Source organism: Epinephelus moara, chromosome 6 (genome assembly GCF_006386435.1).
Source record: "Epinephelus moara isolate mb chromosome 6, YSFRI_EMoa_1.0, whole genome shotgun sequence".
NCBI classification, from domain to species: Eukaryota; Metazoa; Chordata; class Actinopteri; order Perciformes; family Serranidae; genus Epinephelus; species Epinephelus moara.
The window spans coordinates 35,942,743-35,970,235 of NC_065511.1; the positions used below are offsets into that span (position 1 = coordinate 35,942,743).

Below are 27,493 nucleotides of genomic sequence, written 5' to 3' on the forward strand. Positions count from 1 at the left end.
AACCATGTTCACCATTATAACTGAGGCTATCCGCATGCTAGCATTTGCTATGTTAGTAATAAATACAAAGTACAGCTGAGACTGATTCATTGTCATTTGTTTTGCTGGTATTTAATCATAAACCAAAGTATTGGATACACTAAAATGTTGAATCGATTTCAACACTAAAGAAAAAGTCAGAGTGTCACCAAAGTTATTACAATTCACCGTGGGGCAGACATGCATTTGTGTACCAAATTTCATGGCAATCCATCCAATAGTTGTTGAGGTATTTTGCTTAAAACCACAAATGATAACCTCATCATGGCGCCTGAGAGAAACATTCAGGGGATCACCAAAGTCAGTTGGCCTCATCATCTGGGAATTATTAATATCTGTACAGAATTTCATAACCATCCACCAAACAGTTGTTGAGATATTTTTGTCTGGACCCAAGTGCTGGACCGACCGACTAGCAGACTGACATTACCATCCCTAGAGCCATGGCTAAAACTGACAAAATATATTTTCAGCCCTCCCTGCCACAGGTAAGACCTATGAAATGATTTTAAAATGATTCTTGATGGCACATCTTGGTCTGATCTCCCTTCAAAAGCATCTTTAATCTCACTGGGCCTGTCCTGGGAAAGTTCATTAGAAGAATCAAATCAAATGAAGTGTGAGTCAAAGTTCCTCACTGACCCCAGACGTGTCCTTCTTAGGCTGGTCAGGTTGACGAAGAGCAGACGATGATTGGCATGGCCTCCTGTCCTGCTTGCAGCTAAACAGCCATGTCCATATTCAGCAATGATATTGGCCTCTAACCCCCAGTCCAGATGCCATTACCATTTTAGAGCGTCCGGGCTGGTGCACAACACTATCAATATTAATGTTCTGTGACTGAGGCGGCTTTGGAAGAACTTTCTCCCACATCAATATTGATGGTGTTGCCATACATTGGAGTCGGGGCCCTCTTTAAGGATTTATAAGAGGAACGCTGGTGGGGGGTGGTGTCTGTGTGCGAAAGGGGCCAATGCCATTTTTAGTCTGCACCTCAATGATGTACATTTTCCTGCCGTTCAGAGCAATTTCCGTGGGAGAGGGGTGACTCCAACCCATGCTTGATGAGATCTGAGTGGAGAAGGGTTGTGCCGAGACAGATCCAATTCCCTCGCAATGCTTTGCTGGAGATGATAGTTATGGAAAAATGAACGTTTCATTTCAGGGGATCTGGGAATGCTAAATGGGGGTCTGTTGATTCTGGAGAAGGGGGTATTGCTTTTGGGACATCTTCACAAACAGTCCACTGTTGGGGCCACACACGTAGACACAGATCCAATTCATTACAATATTAGCTTTGGAGCTGCATCGCTCTATATATCATGTGTCGAGAGGGCGTGCTTGGTAAAGGGTTTCAGGCCCGGCTCTTTTGTCATGCATTCAAATATAAATCATGCGGCCAGAGGAAAAAAGAAGAGGAAATTAATGAAACTCAAAATGAACTTTGGCTTTGTCTTGTTCTCATAAACCATGTGGTGGTTGAGATTTTCAGCTGCATTTGTCATGCTACATAAAAGATTTTGGGTTGTAGGAGCCATGGAGAGCTAAAGAAGGGCTGAGTGCTTTGTAATGCGGTGACACGGCAGCAAAAGATATGAAAATAACTACTTAACTAAAGCCATTGAATATCACTCACCAATAAATCACATATCGTTGAGCTTTTTCTTTTTACAAGAATGGATTGCAGAAGTTCTGTTAATATGGATTATTATCATTGTCAATTAAAGCAGTATTAACTGTTTGTTTTTTTGGCCACTTGGAAACAGCAAAACAAGCTGTAAATACAACACTGACCTACCACATAATAGAGTGGAAGATAATAGATAAATAAACTTTATTGTCTGTCCCAACAGTGACAGAAATTCTCCCTTGACAAGGCTCAACAATACATGATTCACATGTTAAACGCATTTACAACAAATTTTAAAAAGGGACTGTTAAAACAGGAGATGTGGAAAGAGTGGAGGAGGGGGTGAGAAGGGTCCCCTGTGATTAGGGTGGCTTTCCTCATCATTGAGCAGTTATAAAGTTCAGACAGAGGAGTTTGGGATGAGTTTTGTTTTGTGTGGTGGTGAGTGAGTTGTACCAGGATGAAATGTTATAGGTGAGAATGGATTCAATGAGTAAGCAGTAAACCAGAATTTAAATGTCCTTGACAAATATGTTAGCATTTGTACAGTGAGCATCATTAGCATTCACTTGGACCTGTGTGTCTGGCCACCTGCAAATGTAAATCCAGGATTCATTAGCCTTTTCGCTCTGGTCTAGTCTCCAACAACTCCTGAGAACGTCATCTGGGACATTCACAAACATTCTAAGGGCTCATCATTCAACGTTAAATACAGAGACGGTAACAGGAGCTCTCTGTTCGTACTCTGTATTTATTTCATCAATATCTGTGCACATGTTCTGAGAGCTTATGGATGCAGAAGACACAGAGCAGTAACACCGGAGATCGTGGAGGGAGGGTAGCATAGTTACAGCAAGATACAACCATAGGAGATGAGAAATTTTAATAATTACGGAACGTATTGGTAATATAGTGAAAATAATTCTCCGTCCACACGTTGGGATGTATGGCTGCACAGACCATTGTGTCTACAACGCTAACCTCCATTTGAAGGTACAATATTACGATCTCCTCCACCGTTGCCTCATTTGTTGTTGTGTGAAACTTTTGACTGTACACTCTAGCGCCATCTGTTGGCTGTATCAATGCCATCATAAAGGACGGATGGAAGTATGACGGCAGTGACATTTACAACGTTTGAAACAGACATATCTATTTTTGTACGTAAAAGTAGTATAACTGAGGCTCAAGAGTATTCTCGGGCCCTGTCTATATGTATACAGATATTTTTTAAGACATATATTTTCTTCTATGTGGGTGCAGATTTTTCAAAACTTCAGTTACTGTTTATCTGCGTGAACATGTAAAACCATGGGAAATGATGATGTCATCTCCTCTATTTGCCAATGCTCATTGTTGCTTTTAATAAAACAACATCAATGGTGGACTACAGGTTTGCTAATGTTTTGATAGCACTGTTTGTTCTAAGGTCTACTTTACTTTGGTTAAGGTCATGTGCACAGAATTATTTTTTAAAACAGAAGATAAGTAGACTATCGTTTTCAAAAGTATCTGTATACATGTAGACAGGTCCTCAGAGAACTCCTAACTTATCTAATAAATTTCTCACAAGGAGTCCCATAGCTTAGGAGGGCTTTATGAAAATAATCAAAGCAACTAAGAGCAAGGAAGGGACAGAAACTTTTACCTTAGTGAGGTGGTGTGGTTGACCCTGCTGCTAGGTATGATGCATTCTTTAAAAGATGTGATTGGTTGTCCTTTTGTGTGAACACCAAGTAAAAATGAAAGAGTGTGATCACTCTGCTGATGGAAAGTCGAGACGGACCCAAGTCATCACTGCTGCACCGTTGCATTTTGCCAGTTGCCAAATATCTTAGTGTTGTCATCATTTTATTTCTGGCGTCATAGCATTATTGCGTCGGGTGAGAGATGTGAGCGCATCTCTCATGAGATCCACAAAAAACATTATCTCGGCACCATCTAATCTGAAGTGTTTCATTAACTCACTGTCATTCAGCTTTTGGAGAATATTTCTCCAACCTCTTTGTCTTTCTACTATTTTTTCCTCTGATTAAAAATCCTCCAACAGTTTTTCTCCTCAAGGGGACTCTTAAGGGCTTAGACGCTCTGTGAATCATTTCTATCTTTAATTTTAATTCTAAGGAAATGTCATGATACAAACAATTTTCTTAGAATTTCATCACCTAGAGCAACTCTTTGTACAAGGATGCTTTGTGAGTACCGCCCCTGGCTCTTTGGCTGCTCAATGCTCCACTATGTTCACCAGCTAGCTAATAACTTTTCTGTTAGTCATTAAGCACTGGGTAAGTAGCATAATGTAGGTTTTAGAAATTTTTTTGCTTAATACATCTGCCTGCTGCAGCTGAAATGACGCTATAAGAGCAATGAGAGTGAAACTTAACTAGAGGTCGACAGGTATTGGATTTTTAAAGGCTGATATAATAATGAAAGTTTTCCGCTCAATTGATAGTATTGCAAATTAGCTTAACATCTAAGTCAAAGTACTAAATAACTGAATAAATAAATAAATCTGGAACTAAACATCAACTAACTGTGAAAAAAAATTAGGTGGGATTTTTATTTTCGGAGCTATTATTTTTCTGTAAAGTCAACCTTAGATCCTCCGATACACAGTGATGTTACCTTGACTTCATGTGTGGAGCGTCCATGCAAAACAGTGATCAGCGATGCATTCCTGTTACTTTTATCTGAAATGGGCATTTCAATGACTTGAGTATTTTGTAATAGGTAATAAAAATTCAACTGTAATTTGAAAGATGTTTTCCACATACTCCAATACATTCTCAATGAAAAAACAACACTAGAAGCACTAGAGGGAGGGCTTTTATTTTGAAATGAAGGCTTTTAATTTGTAACAATAAGTGGCAGCATTCACTTAGTCACAAACTCGCAGACTATAATAGCTAATATTGCTACGGTGCTGGACCAGTTGTTGCGACTGAGCCCAAAACATACGTAAATACCGTAAAACTTCAGTTAAAAGCCTTGTCTCAATTAAACACCCAGTCCTTTTTACTTGCCAGGTGTGGCTACACATTTTGACAAATAAACGCCTGTCTCGATTAGACGCTTGTTCTGGTTGCCAAACAGCTAATTTTTTTATAGAAGTTCTTCAGATTTATAAAACCTCAAATTATGTGTTCATCCCTCGATTACCCTGTAAGCCATTCATATTCCTTAAGTCCGTAAGGGTCCTCAGATCAAAAGAATCAAAAGGGTTTTTCAAAAAAATGAATCTAAGTTGTGAGTATTGTTTTAACAGGATAAAATTGTGTCGTGTCGGTATGGGGGGTCTTACGGGGGTCGTAATCCTCTGTCTGAGTTAGATCAGATGAATCACTCATAACTGATATGTTATCCAAAGCCTTATCTTTAAACAAGTAATACTCATGCTGGTTTAAATAATAAATTGGTTGCATTTCCTGATCTTTGCTGATTAATAGTTGTGTGTCAAAATAATTAAAGGTCTGTTACATGGAGACACATGTCCCAAATATAGGCCTGTTGATTTCAGTGATTGAAGCAAATAATAGCCCGGGATATTAATTGAAGTTTTACGGTACATTTAAATGAAGAAGAGTACACTGATCATTTAACACAACCCTCCTCTCCTTAGCTCTGGTCGGTGACTTGCGTTCCTGCGTGACTGGTGGAGGCGGCGCAGCCATCGGCCACTATTGCTATGGGTAAAGTCCACTGATGGTGTTAGTTTATAAAACGTCCTATTGGCACCAATTATCAGCCAAAAGGATAAATCGGTCGATTTCTACGACAACACAGTTACGGTAAGTTAAAAAAAAAAAAAAAGAACTGCAAGTTATAGTGCAGCTAGTATTTTTTTATCATTAATTATTATATTTATTATTAATTTTATTTTTTTATTATTATTAAAAATGTCAAAAAATAATTATATTTCATTTAGGTGTCATTTTTGAGTTATTTAGTCTGACTAATATTCGTAAAAAAAATGTACTATACACTGTAAAGAAACAGACACTTTAATGCTTGTTCCTACCAGATAAATGATTGAAACAATCATAATAAAAGAAAGTGAAAGTGATATCGACTAATCAACTAATTTTTTAAAGCCCCTGACTGCAGTGATTCCACCCACCTGCCACCACAGTGACTCTTACAGATGTGCTTTTTTCGGCAGCTGAGCAGAAAGTCTCCATAGTCAGTCTGTTTAACATTTAGATAGAATTAAGCAACAACAGCCTCATCACATCTCATCAGGTTATTGATCCTTCAAAGACCAGTGTCAGTGTCAAGCATCTAGCGTCTCTCAGGACAACTGAGAATAAACATGTTACAGAACAGAGAGCCTCGCAGCTCTGACAAGAGAAGGGTCATTGATACAACTGTCCAGCCTCCCCCGCCCTCCTCGTCACTTAATGCTCTGCTACATTTTGATGGTGAGCCAGTAAGTGGGACCTCTTTGGGGAGACAAAGAGTGACCTCAATTCAATCTGACATCCCACCTATCGATCTGGGCCGCCAAATCCCCCCGAGATGGACGTCTAGCTCGCCCTTGTACTGCTAACATCCACATTTAACAAACAAGACAAAAACGTGCCTTTTTATTAAACAAAATCCCTTCACATGTCTCGCCTCCTCTGCCCAAGTCTAAATTACACACACGGCGACCTGCTTTCACGGGCCTTTCCTCCTCCCACGTAGGGCACTGTTCATCTTCGGCGGGGCCCTTTTGCTAAATTGAAAGCGTGTCATAACATATAGAGGAGGTGTCTGGCTTAAATGCATGTGACTGCCGCCGATGTCATCTCTGTCAAAAGGAGCAGCCCTTGTATTTTTAACAGGGGGACTGCGACATGGACCCGGGACAATTACTGTCAGAGCACACGGGGTGATGAATCTGCTGCCTTATTGTGTTTGTCATCTCGACCTCTGGCTGGGACCTGATTGGTATGGTCGCCTACCTACAGACGGCTCAGATGGATGCATTGTTTCTGTCCTGCATGTGTAAATGTGTGCATCATAGCACTACGCTGCAGCCTAATTGACCCTCGCTTGGTTTGGTGAAGTACTCATTTGTCACGGGGTGAAATATGGATGTCAAAAAATGTGTCACCCATTTAGAAACAAATACAACACCTACGCTTGCAACATGATTGGCAGCATACATTTTGTGTATTGTCTTTGAATGTAACTTTGGCTTTCAAGGGTATACCCATTTTTTTAAAAGCTGCTTTTCAGTCAGAACTTCTGTCCCCATAAAATTGTTGTTTTCTGAAAATATGTTTCCACAAATAGAAAGTGTACAAACACATTAGGGCTGGGACAATCTCCTGATTCAATACTATTAGGATACTTGAGCGCTGATTCAATATGTATTATGATTTTTTGGTATTGCCATTTGATATTATGACTATTTTTGTTTGTGTAGACCATGAGAAAAAATAGATAATGCACTTAGACTGTACAATATCATGAGGCATATTTCCACAAACAATGCACATCACGTCAGTCAGTCTCTCTGACTTTCAGCATCATATACTGCATAGAAAAGTGGTAAATAAACTAATAGCTATTCTTGTGGTCTTCTTTTTTAACAATTTCATTCCAGTTAAGCACTTACTGACCTCTGTGAAAGGTGCTACAATAAATATACTTTACTTACTTACTAAAATGTATATTACATTTACATTAAAATAAATTAAAAAATATACACTTTGAAGAATAATTAAATGGGTACACTTAGCTCTCCCTGCTCATCAAGCTTGCAGTGTGTCCCATATATTGATTTATTTGTGGCGGCTGCCCTCGCCCTCCTCTCGCCACCTCACTGTTTATCAGACCACAAAGGACACAAGAATTAGCTAGCTAGCCTCCACACAGTCCCTCCGCCTCGCCCCACTGCTAGTTGACTATTCACCGGGAGGAGAGCAATGGGAACTCCAGAGACGGTCTCAGTGGCAGCTACAGCAACTCAAATTTAGCCAGAGGAAACTCCCCAGCGCTGTGATTCACAGCAGTCTAATCAGTGTAACAGCAGCAACAGAAAGTTTGCTGATCCGATCAATGGATGACAGGAGCAGCTGCTGCAGAGGAAAACTTTTAGACCCAGTGCAAAGAACAGTAAACAGTAAAGTATCATGGTAAAGTGTCACGGGTGTAATGGTATTTATATATTCCAACATCAAAACGTGGCAGCAGATGTTATAATCACAGCGGGCCGCCACAAATAAATCAACATAAATGAATGTGTGGGAAACCCTGATATGACTTCACGTTACTAGTAGATTACCATGGTATAGGCTGTAACTTCTTCCCACCTCTACATGTAAAATATACTGATTCAGGCGTTAAAAAGCTGATTAAATAAATGTTAAAGGAAAATCGCAATACTTAAGTGAACCAAATTTTTTCCAACCCCTAAGGAAAATGGAGAAACAACCCCAAATTAGCAGCTGTTTACACCAGAGTTCCTCTTAATACGTTCATAAACAAGAAATAGTTAAAGCAGCAGCAACTAATGAGGGATACTTACAAATCACACCTTCATAAAACAGTTTTCGCCCCATCTGTGGTATTATGTTTTTTTAATAATTTCTTTTTAATCTGTTTGCTCTTTTTTTTTTTTTTTTTTTAGAAAACTAAATAAATACAAGCTGTTGCAGCAAAGCATGAAATCTGCACTAAGTTCCTGCATGTTAGTGTCCAATGTATATCTGCAATATTTTTAATATGTAAAGTAATTTGCCCTCAAAGAAATAACCTGTAATTGCTGCACCTGGTTCTGATATTTACTGGCTCTGATTTGTATCTTGAAGCAACGTGTTTGGCTTTTATGGTTTATGCTGAGCCCAGTGTTTGCCATAAATGGCAGGTGTGCAAAATTGAAGTGCAAAAGTAATTCAGCTCCTGCCATTCAAAGGAGCTGTGTCAGTTTGATTTACCTGTAGACATAAACATGCACTCACACACACGCAGGCATGCACACACACACACACACACACACACACACACACCTTTGGGCCACATGTGTTTTTTATATTCATATGGTGAAGGAAAGAAAAAAAAATGTGCGCCTCCAAAATGGAGGTTGAGGGGTCATGGTGTTTGGCCAGGAGTGACAGCTCTGAAAATGAAGGCATAAGTCAATCGGCTACTCTTCATACACACACACACACACACACACAGGCGGGATGGCGGNCAATCGGCTACTCTTCATACACACACACACACACACACACACAGGCGGGATGGCGGTGGGCGGGTAGGACAGAGGGTGGGGACTGAGGGATTGGGGGAGGTAGTTGGAGGAGGGGAGGCTGGGTGTAAGGGGCACAAGGTTACCATGTGGGGGGAGTGCGTTCTGTGTGTGTGTGTGTGAGTGTGTGTGTGGTGAGAGAGAGGGAACTTGACATCATGTTTGAGAGTCTAGATGCAAAAACTTGTTCTTGTCTATGTTCCTGTCTTTTCCTTCAGTCTCTGTCTCACTGTGAACACTGAGAGCTACCAGCAGCTATATTTACCCAAACTTGAACATACAGCTATGCGCACGCACACACACACACACACACACACAGTGACACGCCTTGATCCCAAAGGTCAAAGACCATGTGTGTTCTTTCTCTTCTGTCTCCCCCAGCACACACACACACAGACACACACAGGGTCATGATGGTGTTTGCTTACTTTCTGTCACGCACCACGCAGGCCTGTATCAACATTTGGGCTGCATCCCAGCATGAGTGCGGGGCAACCCCCACTTTGCTTAGAATCATTGATAGATCCACAGTATTGATTGGCACATGTGCTTCTCTGCGTCACTGAATCAAAGTGACTCCTCTGAAAAGAAACGTCTGCAGGCGAGCATTAAAATTATTTATCCCTGATGATCTGAGGTGAAAGTGCTGTGAATCAGTTCTGACCAGAGACCTCTGCTGCATGTCATTCCCATTTTTCTCCCAACTTCCCTCATTTCCTCTCTTTCTCAATACTGTCAACTATCCAATAAAAGCAAAAATGACATGAAATATTTATGATTAAATAGTGCAACACTGTCTTAGCCTATCAAGCAAGCACAGATTTTAAAGGAGCAGTCCACAGATTTTATCAGTGTATCATGAGATGTTCTACTCAACCTGTGAAAACAGCTGAATGACATCTTTGGTGACTGCGTGGAGCTTTCTAATGTCTGAACAGGTATGGAACAAGCACAAGAATAATTTACTCAAGTAAAATTACTTGAGTAAAAGTACTCAGATAAAAGCAGAAAAGTAGGTAAGTTAAAATGTACTTTAAGTAAATGTTTCTGCGTTACATTCATAAACATGCCAACTGTAAACTGTCCACTGAGTGTCTGATGTCTTACTACAGCAGTGGATGAAATATGTAGATCTTTTACTTGAGTACAAATATCAATGCAAAAGTGTAAAAATACTCCAATACAAGTAAAAATACAAGCATCAACAGGGTTCAAAGCTAAGGTTTTTTTTTCACTTGCCCGGTCGGGCAAGTTGGTCAGAGATCTACTTGCCCGAAGTCAGTTTTTACTTGCCCTATAAAAATTGTTTAAGTTAAGCGGCTATCAAATAACAAAGACTGCAGTTATTTTTATGTTATGTAATCTTTATTCACACTGTATTTATTAATTAAAACAACATATGTCATGTATTGTAGCTTAATTCCTACACAAAAATGACAGTGTCAGGGCTTAAAGTGAAAAATTTGTCAATCGTTCTCCGTCTATATATTTGCTCCCTACTTGAGCCATGCCCACCTCTATTTATTTTTCACCCCTCTCTCCAGTTCTGCTGTATTAACACCAGGTTTAATATATTTTGCTTCCATCTCTCTGCCCTGCTCTACTCTACTTCAACGCTACTTAGCTCTCTCTCTACTCTACCAGTAGACTACTACATCCACCTGTTGCACAAAACGCACAGCAGTGTTTCCCCTAGGATGGAGTTGTAGCAGCGGAGGTGAAGCACACGCATGAAAAACAATTTTCACATGCGTGAAACTTTTTTGTATGCTTGCAAAGCACAGCCTGCTGGGATGTTTCTATGTATCTACTGGCACCAGAAGGGCTCTTTAGGACTAAGTACATACAGTACATGTGAACACAGTAATGAGCAGGTGAAATGTCTGTCTAGCTTACATATGAGGTGTCTCAAGATTTAGGAACATACAATTTTATTGAATATAATAAAGTAAAAAGTCACTTGACATGCTGCTGTTTTGTGCTATGACCTATTTAAGTGCTGGAAGTTGTTATTTATATGACAACACCTGAACGCAACACAAGCTCAGCATGAGTGCCGTGCTGAGAGCTGCTGTGCGAGCAGCGTGTTTGTCTGTGCGTAACAGCGGTCTGTTGGTTATTTACACACTGTCCATTTCAATAACTTTGTCAGCTGACAAACTGCACCGGGCTCGGGGTCAGGTTTGGTCAGGAAAATGCGGCCCGAGCCGCTCTAGCGTGATCACCTGTGTGTGTGGCGGAACTCCGCCGTGCGTGATACAGACAGCAGAGGAGAATTGTTAATGCGTGACCATGAAGAGACAGAAATGACACGATGACATAACACCATAAATAGTATATTGTTATGTTATTATATGAAGCGTCCGTCGCGCAAAATAATATCAATGGGGGCTGTGGGCAGGACATTGTTACACAGCTGTGCCTGTGACTTCAGGCAGAGAGACCGCTGCATCAGAGCAGAAGAGCATGTTTTAAAATACATTTATTTTATCAATTAGTTATTAACTTTTACTATTTTTAGCAACTTGCCCGATCGGGCAAGTGAGTTGTTAGTTTACATGCCCGACCGTGAGTTTTACTTGCCCCGGGCAATCGGGCAATCCTTATTGTTGAGCCCTGATCAAAATATATACAACGTATCACAAGTAAAAGTACTTCTTATGCAGACTGGCCAATTTCAGAAAAATGTATAATGGATTATAAATATGGATGGCATTAATGTGTACTTACATTTTTTGTTGAAGTTGATAAAGGTATGGATAATTATAATTATTTTATATTCTGTTGGGTAGCTTAATGCATAATAATACATCATAAGTTATTGTTTTATTTCTATTTTAATTCCAAAGCTTGCACAGAAGAAGTGGAGTAACACAAAAAGGAAATACAAGAAGTATTTTAAAAAGTAGGCAAGTACAAGTACAACAAAGCAGTACTATGTACAGTACTAGGGATGCACGATAATATTGCCACGTCATCGGTATCGGGCTTCGGCTGATACTGGCTTTAAAATGAAATATCTGAATCGACCAACATGCTGCCAATATGAAGAACAGATATACTTTTTTTTTTAGAGAGAGACAACTGGTTGCTCTGTATAATCACAGGTAGATCACAACCTTGTGTCGGGTGCTCATGGAGAAAAGGAAACAACAGGATACACAGAGAGGCGATCCAGACACATAAAACATAGAAAACAAGGACGGCATTACTGAAAAAGCCTTACTTGTAGTGGCTGAATGATTAAAAGAGCCAGCATGTTTCAACCGGTCTTCATCATAGCTTTAAAAACAAGTTTTTACATCTGTTTTACAAATTTCTGAAACCACACAAAGTTAACCAACTCCCTTAGAGAGCAAAAGGCTGTGAATTATTATTTCTCTAAGGGCTTTTGAAACGTTAAAAGAAACTTTCTTTATGAATGCACATAAATCAGATCAGAATCAAATAATAGTACTACACAATTCAAACACAAATAGGCTACATGGTCTTAAACCAGTGTGTTACATAAGTCGGCCTACATAAATGAAAATACATATGAAAATAAAGATAAACCAGGGTACAAGCATACAGATAGAGAGGTATATTCAGCCAGGGGATTCAAAGAATAAAGTTGCATAATTTTCTATGATATATGGATTTATCCATATCAGTATGGGTTATCGGCCAAATGAGTTGTTAAATATCAGCATATCGGCAAACAAATCCAGTATGGTGCATCCCTATACAGTACTAGAGTAAATGTATTAGGTCTAGTTACATTCCACAACTGGTACACTAACTTTAAATTCTTAGTCTATAGACGGATACCTGCAGCCTGCTGATACCACTTATTATTTATTACATAACCACAAACCACCTTCCTCAGCAGAAACTTAGGCAGAAGTAAGTTACAGTAAATTAACATCACCATGTTTGTTGTTGTAAGTTACTCACCTCAGTGTCCTGAGCACCATGAAATCCTTCCCATCTGCTCCAGTTAAACTCTTCTGCTCCTTCATTGTTAATCCATAAATATAATCAGTCCACTCTCAGCCTCTCTGTCCCGCTGCACTCCGCAATTTCAAAAGGTTTTCAGAAGTTAGCTTAACTATGGGAGCATGTTAGCATTTAGCTTGTTAGCTACCTGTTCTCAAACATCTTAGGTGTGTTTGATTTGGGTCGCCTAGCGTCCTGGCCGGGTGGTGCAAAGGTCCAGTGTGTAGAGTTCAGGGGGATATATGGGCAGAAATTGCACATAATATTCTTAAGTATGTTTTAATTCATAATCACATGACAGTAATAACTGTTGTGTTTTCGTTACCTGAGAATGAGCCGTTAGAGGGAGCTCCGCGCCAACCATTGACTGTAAGAAAGGCGCCAACCACATCCGCCATGTTGTATCTACAGTAGCCCAGGATGGACAAACCGAACACAGGCTCTAGATGGGGCCATTAACGTTTTCGTAGTTTCGCGTCGGCCACCGTAGTGGGCACGGAAGAAGTTTCAGTTCTGCAGTTTCACCGCTAGATGCCACTAAATCGGACACACTGGACCCAGTGATTTCCCAATATTATTTCCAGGTAGCTTACTTACACATAGATTTGTATACAAGTAACCATGTTATATTGTTATTTTATTCTATTCCATTTTTAATATTTGTGTATATGTAGACCTGTATATATGTGGTGTGAAGCGGGTTCACCTTCCAAAATTTTATTTTGTAACAACTCTGTGTTGTAAAATGACAAAGACATGAACCTTGTAATCTTTTGCCAATATAGACATACAATAATGTTGATCCTAACAATGACCCATAACAATGTGGCCTTTATTTTATTGCATTGTTGTGTATTTTTTGCAGCGATGTGTACTTGAGTCACATGACTTGGACTTAAGTCAGACTTGTGTCAAGAATTCGATGACTTTAGACTCAACTTGACAAAATAAAACTAAAAACTTGCAACCTGACTTTGACTTTAACACCAGTGACTTGTGACTTCACTTGTACTTGGACCATTAAAGATTAAAAGTATGTTATTTAAAAAGTGTGCCACTAATCAATTATTTTCCCTTCATTTCCTGAGTCTAGGAACATTAACAGTATCCCCAGCCAGTCGAGAGTTAATTACCCAGATCCACATTGTTTGAACCAGTCAAGCAGCACCCAGTCAAGTTGCAGGAGAGAACCATAAAGAACCAATGAGCACCAGTTGGGGAAAAAAGATACCAAAGATAATTTCATATACAAAAATGATGCTATGGTCAATAACTGGGTCAAAAATTAGAGACGCAACAATTTCCAACTTCATTCGCCATTTGAAGTTACACAAAGAGTGGTAAGTTGAGGCTCATATTAACATAGTGAGCAAGCTAATGCTTGGCTATCATTAGTTTAACAGCTACAAACTTGTTTAAGCAAATAAATGCAATTTTAAAAAGCATTCATTATATCTGTAAATTTAATATTGGTATTATTTTTATTAAAGAGCGTATTGTGACATGTTTAAGACTTGAACTTGAAAAGTTTAGGACTTGGGACTGACTCAGGATTTGCCCGTCTTGACTTGGAACTTGCGCACAAAGAGTTGAGACTTACTTGTGACTTGCAAAACAATGACTTGGTCCTACCTCTGACTTTTTTGTACTGTTCAAACCCAGTATGTATCTCTTACAGCTGTGGTTCCCAACTGGTGGGTCGCAGACCAAAAGTGGGTCCCAGGTCCACTCTGAATGGACGGCAAGTGACTAGCAAATGTGTTAAGTTTGTAAATGACACACTGTATTTTCAAGTACAGTGAATTTCTGGTTGTTTCCAGCTGTAGCGTGAGTGACTCATGGACAGCTACTCAACAAAAACAGCAAACTAGCTTAATAATATGGCCGAATGCAAGTGTGACGCTGATTGTATAAAACTGTGTGGATGTGCTAATGACCAAGGAGAAATCTGGACCCTGTGGCTGGACCAGTTGGGAACCACTGTCCTACCTACAGAGTCTCAACCGAGTGCAGACTGTGACCTCTCTGGACATGAAGCTCTGTCGAACTTTTCCCACTGATAATGTTACCTGACTCACAGCTGGAGATCTTCCAACGTATTGCTGAGTATGTGGCTGCATCACAAGTACAAAAGATGAACATCTAGACCAGAAAATATTCGGCTCTCTGTTTAAAACTAAAAAGGCACAAATCTGTGTCCAGAAAAACTTCAGGGGAGAAACAAACATCCGATCACTGATCCAATACTCATTTTATGTGCTGCTTTGAACACATTTCTGTGTTGTTGAGAGTCACGTGACAGTAAAAGACGGCAGAAAACTTACTGTGAACAACAGAATTTTATTTCAATTAATGGATAATCCATATTTCCAAACAAAAGTAGAGGGGATAAAAACAAACTCATAGGAACTTTCTGTGAATTCACGTATCAACAGACTGCTTTCTAAGGTCCCAGATGGCTTTTCCAATACCAATGTTAATACCACAGTGCCATGTTGGAAATGTGAGACAGGTTGTCGAAACAAACTCGCTTCCACCAAGGGGAAGAAAAAAAAAAACAACTTAAAATAGTCCTACGCTAAGTCACAGTCATAAGTCCAACTGGGATAATATTGTAACATAGACTGAGGTTTTCAGAGGTTAGTGATACTGTTCTCTACGGTATCGGTACAATAAGCTCAAATGACATGAGTCGAGGGGGTTTTCCCTACATGACAATATCATCAGGAAGAGGAAAAGAGCTCACATGAGGTTTAAAAAAAGGAAGTGCTGGTGATGTTAAAGCAGAAATGTCTGTTCTTTTATTGATGCATTAAAATCTTTGTATTTTGCATCACTTTACGCACACATTACTCATTTTTACATTATGTGAGTTCATTTCCTCTCCTGACAGGACATAATACCTGTTATAACAGGTAACGAGAGATTATGGCACAGTCATAAGATAAATGCTCAGTGACAAAATCTTTGTTCTAAGGCAAGTACAGCTAGTTTTGTAAAACGCTCCCCCCCAGTCCAAAAGGTCCAATATTGACAATCATGACAATAAAACAATACCACAGATGAGCTGTGTCACTCCTGTGATAACGACATGTTATGAGCGTTAACAGGCCTTTTGAAAAAGTATAAATGTAAGTCAATCAAATGGCATAAGGGTAGCAAGAATCTACCAGTGCTGTGATTTTACAGGAGTAAGTGTAGGTTTTGACAAGTTTACGATGCAAGTGCCTACGCTTTTATTTGTATTTTTTCTTTACAAACTCCTTCTCTCCCCCTGAGACCCAAAACATGGTCAAATTATAGACAAACCAAACATTACTTTTTTTTCTTTTTTTTTTTAAATCACCAACATTACCACAAAAATATCCAAACAAATATGCATTTTTTCAGCTTTGGCACAGGCTGCTGATAAGTGTAAATTTTACTGGGTTTGTCTTTTTGCTCTTGTACTGATATTGGCATGTCTGTCTTTCTACCCACCCTTTGAACCTGAGCTTTTTCCCACTAATATGCTATAGATGCCTATGAATCAACGATATACTGTACATATGGACACAATCATGAGTTTTTCTCTCCATATAAACAGTGCTAATACAAACACACACATTAAAACATGTCCTCTGCAAAAGTCCAAGACATTTTGGCATTTGTCTTTTTCTCTTTTTTTTTTTAATGGCTTCTGGCTTTCTTTTCAAAAATTGGTAAATGTACAACGGGCCTTGTGCTCTTGGTTGTAGAGTTCCATAGGCAAAGCCCTTGCTCAGTATTACTGCGATGCTTTTACACAGCCTCTGTGAATGTAGGCGTAGCACCAACAGTAACGCAGAATGTTTTGTCTTTTGCTGCCCCTGTTTTCATGGGGGGTTTGAGACTGACATCTGAAGTGAGTCCAACGGACCTGCTGGTGAACTGCGCAATAACCCGTTCTACCAACGTGTCCATCTCGTGCCACGTCTCACATGTAGACTGCACCGTCGGCTGAGGGACTGCAGCGGCCCACCAAGTCTCTGCAGTGGCCATGTTTGAATGATTGGCTGGCTTGTGAAACCTGGATGGGAACTGATTATATCGTCAGTTGGGGTTTTCTGAGCGGAATGGTGAGGGAGCTGAGAATGCAGAGAATGAAGGGAAGGAAGGATGGATGGATGGATGGATGGATGGATGGAGGAGTGGTCAGATGGACGTTCAGCCTTTTCTGCAGCTTCTCCTTCGTCTGTCTCTCCGCCTCAGGGCCCGTTCTCGTTGTAGTGGAGGGAGATGGGCCGGTCGCGCTGCACAGCGGGCATGTACGGCCAGTTGTAGCTGGAGCCTGAGAGCAGCATGTCGCGGAGCAGTGTCTCAATGGGCGTCTTCCCGACCAGGCGAACAAAGAACAGCTGCTCTATGACCGGAGAGGAGACGATGCGCAGGGAGGGCAGGCGGAGGAGGAGACGTCCAAAGCGATTGGGCTGGCTGGGGTATTGGTTCCTTACATACTCCTCCAGGGCGCACTGGGACTTCTCCTGAATGCTCTCCACGTGGGCAACGTCTGACAGCCCCATAGCATCTACAGAGAAGGAAGAGAATATAAAGATTTATAGTTTATCAAACAGAATCCTTATTATAGTGTCTGAAAGGACTCTGCAAGACAGTAAACACAATCCACAAAAATGACACTCTACATGGACACATGGCTGGTTGTTGTGTCTGGGATTTATTTTTGGTTGATACTGTGTGGTCTGATAACTGAGACTTAGATTTTTGTAAGGATTTAACTCATGTTGGATGATAAGTGGGTGGCTCCGTGGATGGATTACTGAATAGGCCTACAGAAAGGCACAAAACAACCACAAAGACACACAAAATGACTAAAAAAATGCACAAAACAACCACAAAATGACAAAAAAATACTACAAAAAGGGGAAAATCAACCTCAAAGACACACAAAATNAAAAACGACTACAAAAAGGGGCAAAACAACCACAAAGAGACAAAATAATTACAAGAAGGGGCAAAACAACGTCAAAGACACACAAAATTACTATAAAAAGGGGGAAAACAACTACAAAGAGACACAAAGTAATTACAAAAAGTGCACAAAACAACCACAATGACACACAAATCCACAAAAAAGTGGCAAACAAAAAACAAAAAGTCTGTCTGTCTTGCTCCTTTGCTGGTTGGGTCCCTTTTGCATATCTGTGTCCATGGGCCCATTGTCTTATAATGTGCCCATGGGTGGCTCAATGTGCAGACTTGACCTGACACTGTACATGTAGTGTAAATATCATCTAGTTGATTAAACCAGATAAATGCTGACACAGACGGGTAATGAAACGCATTAAAGAGCTGACAGTATCTTAGATATTTTTTTCATTTTCATTTCAAATTCCTGAAGTCAGAGAAATCTTGCTCAAACTTGAGGAAATGGAGGTTGTCACTGCAGAGATAACGTATCTACTCCACCCCTGTGGTCCGTGTTCACAGCACACTACAACGTTCCCTCTCGCCGCAGCTGGAGGTCATGTTCTGCCTCCCGCCTCCTCACACCTCCCCTCCTGTTGGCCCCCGCCTTGGCAAGAGTCTCGCACAACCGATAGAGTGTGTAACACCGTGCGTGGTACTTTTCGCACCCTCTGTGTGTGCGGTGGAGAGCACGGGGGATTTAGCAAAGGAGGTCAGAGATGTGTGAACTCAAAACAAAGACACATTTCACTGTACTCTGCCACATACTGTACATTCAGAGGGAGTGCTCTCTGACTCTGCCCCCTGCGTGAACCCTCATTTGGAAGACAGGTTTTCGATGAGGGCAATTTCTTCTTTCTCTTGTCTAAAAGCGCTGGCCCGTAGGTTTTAACCTGTCACCTTGCATCGTGGCTCCCCTTTGTCATCTCACACTTTGATCTGTCCCCTGTGTAAACCCTGCTGGGCCTTAGTGCTGCACAACAAAAAAATTTAATTTACGTCATATTTTAATCGAGTGTGTCAACCTCTCCCCACCCCCAGCCGCCACTGTTCTCATCATCCTGAGTGAATAATTGCTCCCACTTCAGCTGTACTCCCCTCCACTCGGGGGTCAGCTGGACTACTTTTTTGTCTGGCCGCCATTTTGGGTCCTGCGTGACAAGGCACTCACTGCCTGGTTGGGATTAGTAAAGCTGTCTGTGGGACTGAAACCACATCGCGTGCCGAAGCGACAGCTCTGTGGGCGCCCTTACACGCCAAGCGGCGTGTTCTTTTGTCTGATCCTTGGGCACACACCGGGTCAGTGGGGGTGAGGGATCAGGGTGGCAGGACTGAGATGCCCGATCTCTGATGCGCCTTGATGGGACTGAGCTTCACAGGGGGAGCGGAGGGAGGGGACTCAGAGGGAGGTGAGAGACGATTGGTGTTTGTCTGAGCTTGTTAGCTCATCCTACCAGGTCTGCAGGAGTCAGGTTTATTAACGGGGCTATCTAGTGTGTGTGTGTGTGTGTGTGTGTGTGTGTGCATGTCCGTCTTCATTAAATTCCAATTTCTGTGTTAATATCTTTCACTAAATGCATTGTCTGCTTTCAACATGACACTCGCAGTTTTTTTGTGATGTGCATACATGTGGGCACATCTGCCCACATACAGGGAGGTCACATGGGATGCTCAGGGCTACAGGGGTTATGTAGGTCATGGCCGGGGCTGTTGCGAATCCTCCGTCTCACTGAAACCCAACATACATAATTCAACTCCTGTGGTGGGGGCAGGGGTCCCGGGGCCTGGGCTGGGCTCGGGGTTGGGTTTGGGGAGCGTAGGGAGGAGGGGTGGATGACTGGTTTCAATAATAGATGGGATCATGAAGGAGAGATGGCGGATGAAAGCAAGGAAGAGAGAGGAAAGGTGGATCCACTGCCACCTACATACATGGAGGAGAGATGCTCGGTACACGCAGAGTGAATCTGACAAGCCATGCACGGGAGAAAAGAGGGAGAATGCAATAAAAAAACCAGGGACGAGGGACATCTCGGTGTTGGCTTCTTCACCATCCGTTTCCCCCTGGGTCACAAAGCATGATCTCTTGGTGAAGTATCCCAGATGTGACAGTATTTTGGCTGGCACTGGAGCCCAGTGACTGTTGGGATAAACCTCAACAGGGTTTGTATATAAGCAGGATCAAAACAATGCCTATCTCATGGGTTTCCTCAAGATGCAACACCATTGTATTTTGATTTAATCTCGTCTGCAGCTCAGTGGGGAGAACATAATGCAGCACAGTGAGGGTGTGAGGCTCAAGTCTGCTGTTTTCTCTGAAGACCTCTGGATAAAAACAGCTATAAATAGACATTTTCTTTGTCATTAAATCCAATTTGGAGCGGTTTAATTCAGGTACGAAAATTAAATTACTGGGCAAGGTTAACTAAATGTCACAAGGATGCTTTGTTAGCAGATCATGGCTGCTGGCTTCCTTTTTATTAAGAAACATGTGGCTTGGTGGGCTCATATTTTCTTTCTCTATCAAAACTAAGTAATTTACTTGTCTCTCGGTTCTTCTCACAAAACATACAATCTATTACATGGGCAGAAACCAAAATACAGCTTAGCAGAGGAGCACTCAAAAAGCCAAAAAAAAGAGAAGGGGAGGATTTAAGTGAGTCACAAGCAGCTACTCACAGGGTCAATAGCGGTCTTTTGCTGTATGAGAGAGCGATCAAATTACAGTGAAATTCATGGAGGGCAGAGACCATGACTGACTGGTGGGAGAACTGTAGCGGCAGCATTTACATATGGAGCCAATGAGACAATATCTGCTGCAGCATTAGAGGTCACGTCGCGGTCTGGCTCAGCGGAGGTGAAAAGGTTGCGAGCTGAAGTTGGCGCTTCATGCGAAAAACTGGATTCCAACAGAGCAGAGGAGGGAGATGTTGTTTGGCACTGAGAAGTTTTTATTCTGCGGTTAAATAGACAAGTTATGGTCAAAATTTACAGTCGTGTCGTGGTTGACTCTTTCATAACAGACAGAAATTAATGTTTTCAGGACCTCTTGACTAATCATGCTGCTGTTAGCCAGCTTTTTAGACATGAATACATTAGTGGCTGCATCTGTGTCTTAAATGGCTTTTTTGTTCATTTAGCCATAAGTGTCAGTTATGAAAAAGCCTAAGTAGGACTTAGGGGGATGTATTGGTAGAAATGGAATATAATATAATAAGTATGTTTTCTTTCATGTTTAATCACCTGAAAATAAGAACTGTCGCGTTTTCGTTACCTTAGAATGAGCAGTTTATATCTACATAGGGAGCCGGTTCTCATCTGTGGAGTCTGGCATGTTGCACCGCCATGTTTCTACAGTAGCCCAGAACAGACAAACCAAACACTGGCTCTAGATAGGGCCATTTGTGTTAGCAGCCTCTCTCCGAAGAGCAGAACAGTGTCAGAAAAACACAGACTTTAACAAGAAACTGCTTTATTTGGTGTTTTATCAGCTTAAATCACCAGATAAATTTTCTCTGGAGAAGAAGAGACCTATGTGGATAATTCAGCTCCCTCTAAAAACCTCCTGAATGTCTTGATTTTAAGTTATCAGAGGAAAAAGCTGAGCACATATTAGCAGGTGTTCGGCTAGCGTCCCGCCTCGGACAAGCAGAACGGCATCAGTGAAACACTGATTTGTAACGTGAAACTGCTTTAGTCAGTGTTTCTACCTTTTTAAATCACCTGGTCTGTTTGTTTCAGAGGAGGAGACCTTTGTGGTTAATTTGGCTCCTGGTAAAAACCTCCTGAACAATGAACTCTGAAGGAATTCGTATTTGCTCACATGCTATTTGTAAAGTGTTTTCCTGGATATTCATGCATTATCTGCACCACCGCGAACATTTTTATGTCTTCTTGACAACTTAAATGGGCTCATTTATGGTGTTTGAGAGATACATTTTTGATAATGCTCTAACAAGATTGTTTCACCTTCTGCTGCTGCAGCCTGTACATTAATCTGCATTCAGTTCAGACTTGTGCCATGTTGAGAATGTTTTGGAAATGTTACTGCTAAGGTTGCTGTGACGACTTTCACTTAAAAGTAACTTGGGTGCTTATTCAGACATGAGACAGACATGTGAAACTGCATTTAGATTTACAGGATGAGGTGCATGTCTGAGAGGGGATTCCTCTACAAAATGTTACACCCCGAATCTCAGTTTGTTTTTTTATCAGCTATTTCTGAGCCTAAAGCTGTGTCTCAGTTCAGGGGCTGCAGCCTTTGAAAGATGCGGCCTTGCAGTCGATGTCGGCCACGTCCTTTGAAGACCACATGAGCCAAACTGAACGGTCTCCAAAATGGGACGATCTGGTCTGCGGAGGATTTCCTGGTTGCATCACCAGTCATTCTCACCCTGACCAGTTACTGTCACCTAGCAACCAGCTGCGCTTGACGAAAGAAGGAGTAAGCAAGTAAGTTAGTTAGCCCTAAATCATGGGCCCAGAGATTGTTATTATATATTTTTATTTATTTATTTAATACTTGAGGAGACAATTCACCAGCGTTTGACAGGAGAACTCTGCAGGAGTTGAGCTGGGCTCTGTCTTGAATGCACTGAATAACCCTCGTCTTGGCCATTTCTCTAACCCAGGTTAAGCTGTTTACATGTGCTTTGATACCCTGCGATTACGCGTCCGTCAACACAAATAAACCAATTAACAGAATGTTACCGTGCCAGCGGAAGTCGGCTCACCCGCCTGCTAATTCCTTCCTCCTCTGCCCGAGCAATAGTAAAGTTGCTCACAGGAGAGAGGTGACGTTATTGTTCACATCAGAATCTACCCACAATCCTGTGTGAGTCTGAGGTTGTGCCGAGGTGAAAGATCAAGTGAAAGGAGTGTTTCCTGTCAGTCTCAACAAATAAATGTTTCTTTGGACTTTTATTTAATCTATTACACTAAAATCTAACGCTATACTTATACTTTATTTTACTATGAGCTCTTACAGCTGCCTGTTTATATAATTTATTAATATAATATTATAATTTATGTCCTCAACCACCTGGAAGGATTTCTGTCTTTAAATGTCCTTTTTCAATGTCCAAGTTTTTTCACATATTTCGCAGAGAGCTTGAGCCAGGAATTAAAGCCAGTGTGGGACTTTAAAGAATATTATGATATTGTGATATTAAACTTGACCTGACTGATCTAACATACGACCTCTTAATGTGTCAATCCATGAAACGTTTACATGAGTAAACATGAAAATGTGGCCACTGTCTTTAGAAAGAGAAACGTTTGACAATTTGGAGCCTGGATCAGTTTGCTTGGTTTGAAAAAGTAAAAATTGGGATTTGAGTCAACGTAGTCTCACTCCCAACTCGTCAAATACCGACATTTGGTCTGTGGCCTTTGGCGTCAGATACCCACACACAGAGGAATCCTCGAGCTGCTGTTTAAGACACACCAGGTGGTGGCCTTTTTTGACACTTCAAAACTGCAGTATAAAGAGCGAGAAAGTATTGGGTGGGTGGAAGAGGAGATGAATGGGTTAAATAAACTCCAAATTTTCACCCAGGAGACTGCTGTTCGGATTCCTTGTGAAACAAAAAGTCAACTAAGTTATTTTAATAACAACATAGTGTGCTAGCTTGTGTATCATATTACACTAGTGACGTATGTCTCGTGACTTTATATTACATTACTAACAAACATACTTATTTTAAGCCAAACCATGTTTTTTTCTAGTCCTAATCACAGACTTTTGTTGCCTAAACCTAAAGCGTATTGCATTCACTTGACAAATAAAAAAAGCCCTGTTTTTCTGAGTAATTTTGTCTGTTTCTCGGAGTAATTTATTTATTTTTCTGTTTTTTGGTGTAATTTTTTCTGTTTTTCTGGGTATTTTTTTTCCTGAACGAGGAGACGAGATACTTCAAAATCTAGCAAGAAGCTCCCATCCGGCACCTGCAAGTGACCGGTGCCTATATCGAGCTCTCAAGAAAGGAATGAAAGCATCTGTTGTTCTATTGCTCTCTTAACTCAGAAAAAAATACACAGAAAAACAGAAAAAATTACCCCGAAAAACAGAAACAAAATTACCATAAAAAAACAGAAAAAAATGTACCACAAAAAAAAAACAGAAAAAATTACACCGAAAAACAGAAAAATAAAAAAATTACTCTTAAGGGTCATCATGACTGATAATAACATAAATTCTGTGATGCCGTCACACCGTGTAACCACGATATTTTCTGAGACAGGTATCATACGGTGAAAATCTTTTGAGTGAGTTGCAATCCTACTCTGTATTCGTCGGTATTTGATGAGTTGGGAGTGAGAATGTGTTGCAGCCCGCATCAGTAGGCTTGCACCAAAATCCCAAACAGTCATACCATAACTTTGACATTTTTGGGTCATTCATTTGTAATAATTTTAAAACTTTTGATTGTCCACTCTGCAGCCACCCATCATATTTTAAACCCTGCTTCAACATCCTGTTTCAACGTTATGCAGCATTTCCCTGTGACTCTTTGCTGTTTATATGCCACGTGCTTCATTCAGACTCACCGGACGTGAAGAGCACGATGGACTTGAGGCAGGAATACTCAGCCGTGTCCACCTGCAGGGCCTTCAGCTTCTCCACCTGCTCCTGGAAGACGCGGATGTGGTCCATGAAGGCCACCACACGCTCTGCTGACATGGGCGACGCGTGCAGGCCTGCCGCTGCCAACAGAGGGGCCACATGGAGCGGCATGGAGCACTGGGCGGCGTTGAGGACGAAGAGCTCACTCCATGACATACGCAACAGCGCCACCTAGAATACAGGTAGTTACAGAGTGGTTAGCACAGGAAGGTAATTATTAAGAAGCTAATGGAGACAAAGAATTGATTCCAAATACTGAAGGTGGTCAAATCAATTAAAATCTATCTAACAGGAATGATGTTGAAATACGTCACAGCCTCTAGTTCCAGTACAGCAGGCTTTAGACTCCATTTCCACCTATCATCCACATGAGTCAAACTGCACTTAACTAGCACAAACACACTTTAATTCTGAGCACAAAGGAACACGAGATGCACTAAACACAATAATCCAAACCGCCTTTGGGGATGGTCAGAATTTGGTCACATTATCAAAGAGGAAATGCAAACTAGAGAGAGCACAGGAGCTCCATTCATGCACAAATTTTTCCCAACAAGTCATATATTCATTCATTAAAGGAAGAAGGAAACACACGCAAACCAGGCATGCTGCATGAAGCTCGCAGAGACGACTAACCGTCAGAATCTGAGCGTAAAGACAACTTAAACATGATGAACGGTTTATTGTCAGTGTTAAAGGTCATAGAGACGACAAGAGGATGTGACAAGCTGTAAGAAGAGAGATACACATTTAATATGTATATGAAATAATCATGATTGTAACATGTGGTATGGGCTGACTGAATAATGTCAAAAAACTGCTGGAGAAGGAGTTAAACTTTGATGTGATCACAGCTGAAAATGTCGCAGCTACAAAGCGAAAATCATTTGTGTAGATTACAGATCATAGGTCAAGAAAATGTTAAATTGTCTTAAGGTTTTGAGAAGAACCACCATTAAACCTGCCTGCAGTCGCCGTGCATGGTGCATGGGTATTTACTACTAGTTATAACTTATATCTTATCTTATCCACCTTAGATAATCATTTCATATCTGAAAAAAAAGTTATAAAACACGTGTTGACGCCAGGTGTAAACAGTCTTTTGATAGCAGGCTACAATAGAAAGTAGGTTTATAGAAAGCAGAGACACAGTGGTACAATATTAAAGCGCTCACTGAGAGCGACAGGACGGATCTCTTCTACACTTTGACATGACCTTAATGATATATTAATGATATGGTGCAGTTATACCATGACATATCTGTGATCTGACTGTGTCTGCCCAAGGTGCATGTGAATATTTATAGGTCAGGCGGTTTCTCTCCGTGCCAAGACTTTACAGCTGGTATAAATCTACATGTCCACATGTTTCTGCCTTCGGTGAACAACTGAGCAGATTTCTTTTTATATGCCACTGAGTGATGATCACAAATAAGGAGAAGAAGAAAAAGGTAAATTATTTATAGGCTCAAGAATCTGTATGTTGATAATACTTCATGAAACTGTGTTTTTTGTTGTTGTTTTTATTTGGTGGAATAAGAGAATTTAATGATGTTTGTGGCATCAAAACTTTTCACTGACCCTATACTTGTGACCCTGACCCGACTGTGGCTCAGAGGTAAAGTGGGTCGTCCACTAATCGAAAGATCAGTGGTTCTGTCCCCGGCTCCTCCAAGTCTGCATGTCGAGGTATCCTTGAGCAAGATACCGAAGCCCGAATTGCTCCCGATGGCTGTTCACTCCGAGTGTGAGTGTTTAAAAAAATGAGTAGTACCTTGAATGGTAGCCTCGGCCACCTGTGTATGAATGTGTGTGTGTGTGTGTGTGTGTGTGTGTGTGTGTGTGTCCCTGTCCCTCTGCGAGCTTTATGGAAGGACCAATTCAACATTTTACAAAATACACTTGTTAGTTTTCTTCCAGAGAGTTAGATGATAGAATTGATACCACTCTCATGTCTGTATGCTGAATATGAAGCTAGCTTAGCTTAGCACAAAGACTGGAAACATGTGGAAACACCTGGCCTGGCTCTGTCTCCTGGACGCCAGGTACAGTAACATCCTGGGGACTCATGTGATTTTTACACTTTGATTTATCACATATCAAAGAAATGAGGTATAACGTTACAGTTAGTGAGCTTCTGAAGTGTCGGTGAGCGGATTTGTTTCCTTTAGACAGAGCCAGGTAAGCTGCTTCTACCTGTTTCTCGTATTTATGCTAAGGTAGGCTAACTTGCTGCTAGCCGTAGCTTCATATCTACAGTACCATAGGTGTAGATTTCAGGAGGAAAGCAGGGGATACGTCCTCCTTATTATTTAGAACATGTGCAACTGTCGCCTTCCCCACAAAATAAATACATGAAAGCAGCAGAGGCCTTTCATTTTGACATGACTAAAGGCGTTTACACCCTAAATTGTTGCAGAAAATGCTCACAATGGTGCATAAAACATCACCACAATGCAGGAAATTAAAAGTCTGATGCTCAACATTTTCTTGCGAAGGCCTTTCAAACGCCCCTCTCCTGACTGCACGGACATAAGAGTGGTTTCGATCTTCTCATCAGACTCAAAATGTCAAACTATTCCTTTAACGCTGCTGGTTGGATATTTAAATGTAAACTCTCGTCGGTCATCAGAGTGTTCGACTCACCTGATCCATGAGCTGCAGATCAGGGAAGAAGGGGATGTTCTTGGCCCACTCTACAGCGCTGAAGAGCAGCCTCGCCGCCAGCTCACAAATGTTCTCGATACCCATCAGGTTGTTTCCCTGCATGCACTGGGCCCCGTAGCGGGATGTGGGGTAGGGCTCGGCGCGCAGCAGCAGAGAAATGAAGCCAGACAGGTAGGGCTGGCCATTGTACGGGTCGGTGCCGTTGGTCAGGTACTGTCCCGGGCTGCTCTGGGAGTTCGATGTACGTCCTCGTTGTACAGCTGGTGGAAAACAAGACAGGAGAAGATGAGAATTCAGCCGCGTGAATCTGGAATTTTAGCTCATAAATATTTGTTTTTGCGTATGTCGTCATCTCAGTCCAACTTTTAACAGACAA

General features: G+C 41.2%; 1 protein-coding gene across 2 annotated transcripts in view; it reads right to left on the reverse strand.

Annotated features, from left to right (window-relative positions):
• Window positions 1-15,204: 15,204 nt before the first annotated feature.
• nr2f5 (nuclear receptor subfamily 2, group F, member 5) overlaps window positions 15,205-27,493 on the reverse strand; it is a 29,575-nt gene continuing 17,286 nt past the window's right edge. For both annotated transcript variants that reach the window (XM_050046296.1, XM_050046297.1), the window contains exons 2-4: window positions 27,097-27,377; window positions 24,375-24,621; window positions 15,205-17,430 (exon numbers count right to left, since the gene is read on the reverse strand). In XM_050046296.1, the coding sequence (XP_049902253.1) occupies window positions 17,111-17,430; window positions 24,375-24,621; window positions 27,097-27,377 (848 nt within the window). In that variant the 3' untranslated portion in view covers window positions 15,205-17,110. The remainder of the gene's footprint in view (window positions 17,431-24,374; window positions 24,622-27,096; window positions 27,378-27,493) is intronic.